Raw genomic sequence first — 961 nt, 5'->3', positions numbered from 1 at the left:
CACACTAGCCGCTCGCTGTCATCGTTGAACCGCTCGCTGTCGTCCAGCGACAGCTTGCCAGGCTCTCCCACGCACGGCCTGCCGGCGCGCTCGCCCACCCACAGCTACCGCTCCACGCCCGACTCCGCCTACCTAGGTAGACCCTGCGCCTGCGCGGGGCGGGCGGCATGTGCGGGCGGGGCAGTGCCCTGGCGGCGCCCACCCAGTTCTTTGCCCTCTCTCGCCCGCCCGCAGGCGCCTCGTCCCAGAGTAGCTCGCCAGCCTCGAGCACGCCCAACTCGCCGGCGTCGTCAGCGTCGCACCACATCCGGCCCAGCACGCTTCACGGCCTGTCGCCGAAGCTGCACCGCCAGTACCGCTCTGCGCGCTGCAAGTCGGCAGGCAACATCCCGCTGTCGCCGCTGGCGCACACGCCGTCCCCGACACAGGCGTCGCCGCCGCCGCTGCCGGGCCACACGGTGGGCAGCTCGCACACCACGCAGAGCTTCCCAGCCAAGTTGCACTCGTCGCCGCCGGTGGTGCGCCCGCGCCCGAAGAGTGCCGAGCCCCCACGCTCGCCGCTCCTCAAACGGGTGCAGTCGGCGGAGAAGTTGGGAGCCTCGCTGGGCGCTGACAAGAAGGGCGCACTGCGCAAACACAGCCTCGAGGTGGGCCACCCGGATTTCCGCAAGGACTTCCACGGCGAGCTAGCGCTGCATAGCCTCGCAGAGTCGGACGGCGAGACGCCCCCTATCGAGGGTCCCGGCGCGCCCCGGCAGGTCGCCGTCCGCCGCCTGGGCCGCCAGGAGTCGCCCCTGAGCCTGGGCGCGGACCCGCTGCTGCCCGAGGGCGCCCCCAGGCCGCTGGCATCAAGTAAGGAGAAAGAGTCCCCGGGTGGCGCCGAGGCCTGCACCCCGCCCCGCGCGACGACCCCTGGGGGTCGGACCCTGGAGCGGGACGCCAGCGGCGCGAGACACCAGAG

The 961-nt window shown here is 72.9% G+C and overlaps 1 protein-coding gene across 1 annotated transcript in view; it reads left to right on the top strand.

Annotated features, from left to right (window-relative positions):
• Positions 1-961, top strand: part of MAST1 (microtubule associated serine/threonine kinase 1) — a 25033-nt gene that overhangs the window by 23569 nt on the left and 503 nt on the right. The window contains exons 26-27 of the mRNA XM_010855530.1: positions 1-136; positions 235-953. The exon at positions 1-136 is cut by the window's left edge and continues 34 nt beyond it. Of these exons, the coding sequence (XP_010853832.1) occupies positions 1-136; positions 235-953 (855 nt within the window). The remainder of the gene's footprint in view (positions 137-234; positions 954-961) is intronic.

The sequence above is a fragment of the Bison bison genome, unplaced genomic scaffold (assembly GCF_000754665.1).
Source record: "Bison bison bison isolate TAMUID 2011002044 unplaced genomic scaffold, Bison_UMD1.0 scf7180017864365, whole genome shotgun sequence".
NCBI lineage: Eukaryota > Metazoa > Chordata > Mammalia > Artiodactyla > Bovidae > Bison > Bison bison.
The sequence above is the reverse complement of the archived record's forward strand: the minus strand, read 5'-3'. Positions and strand labels throughout refer to the sequence as shown.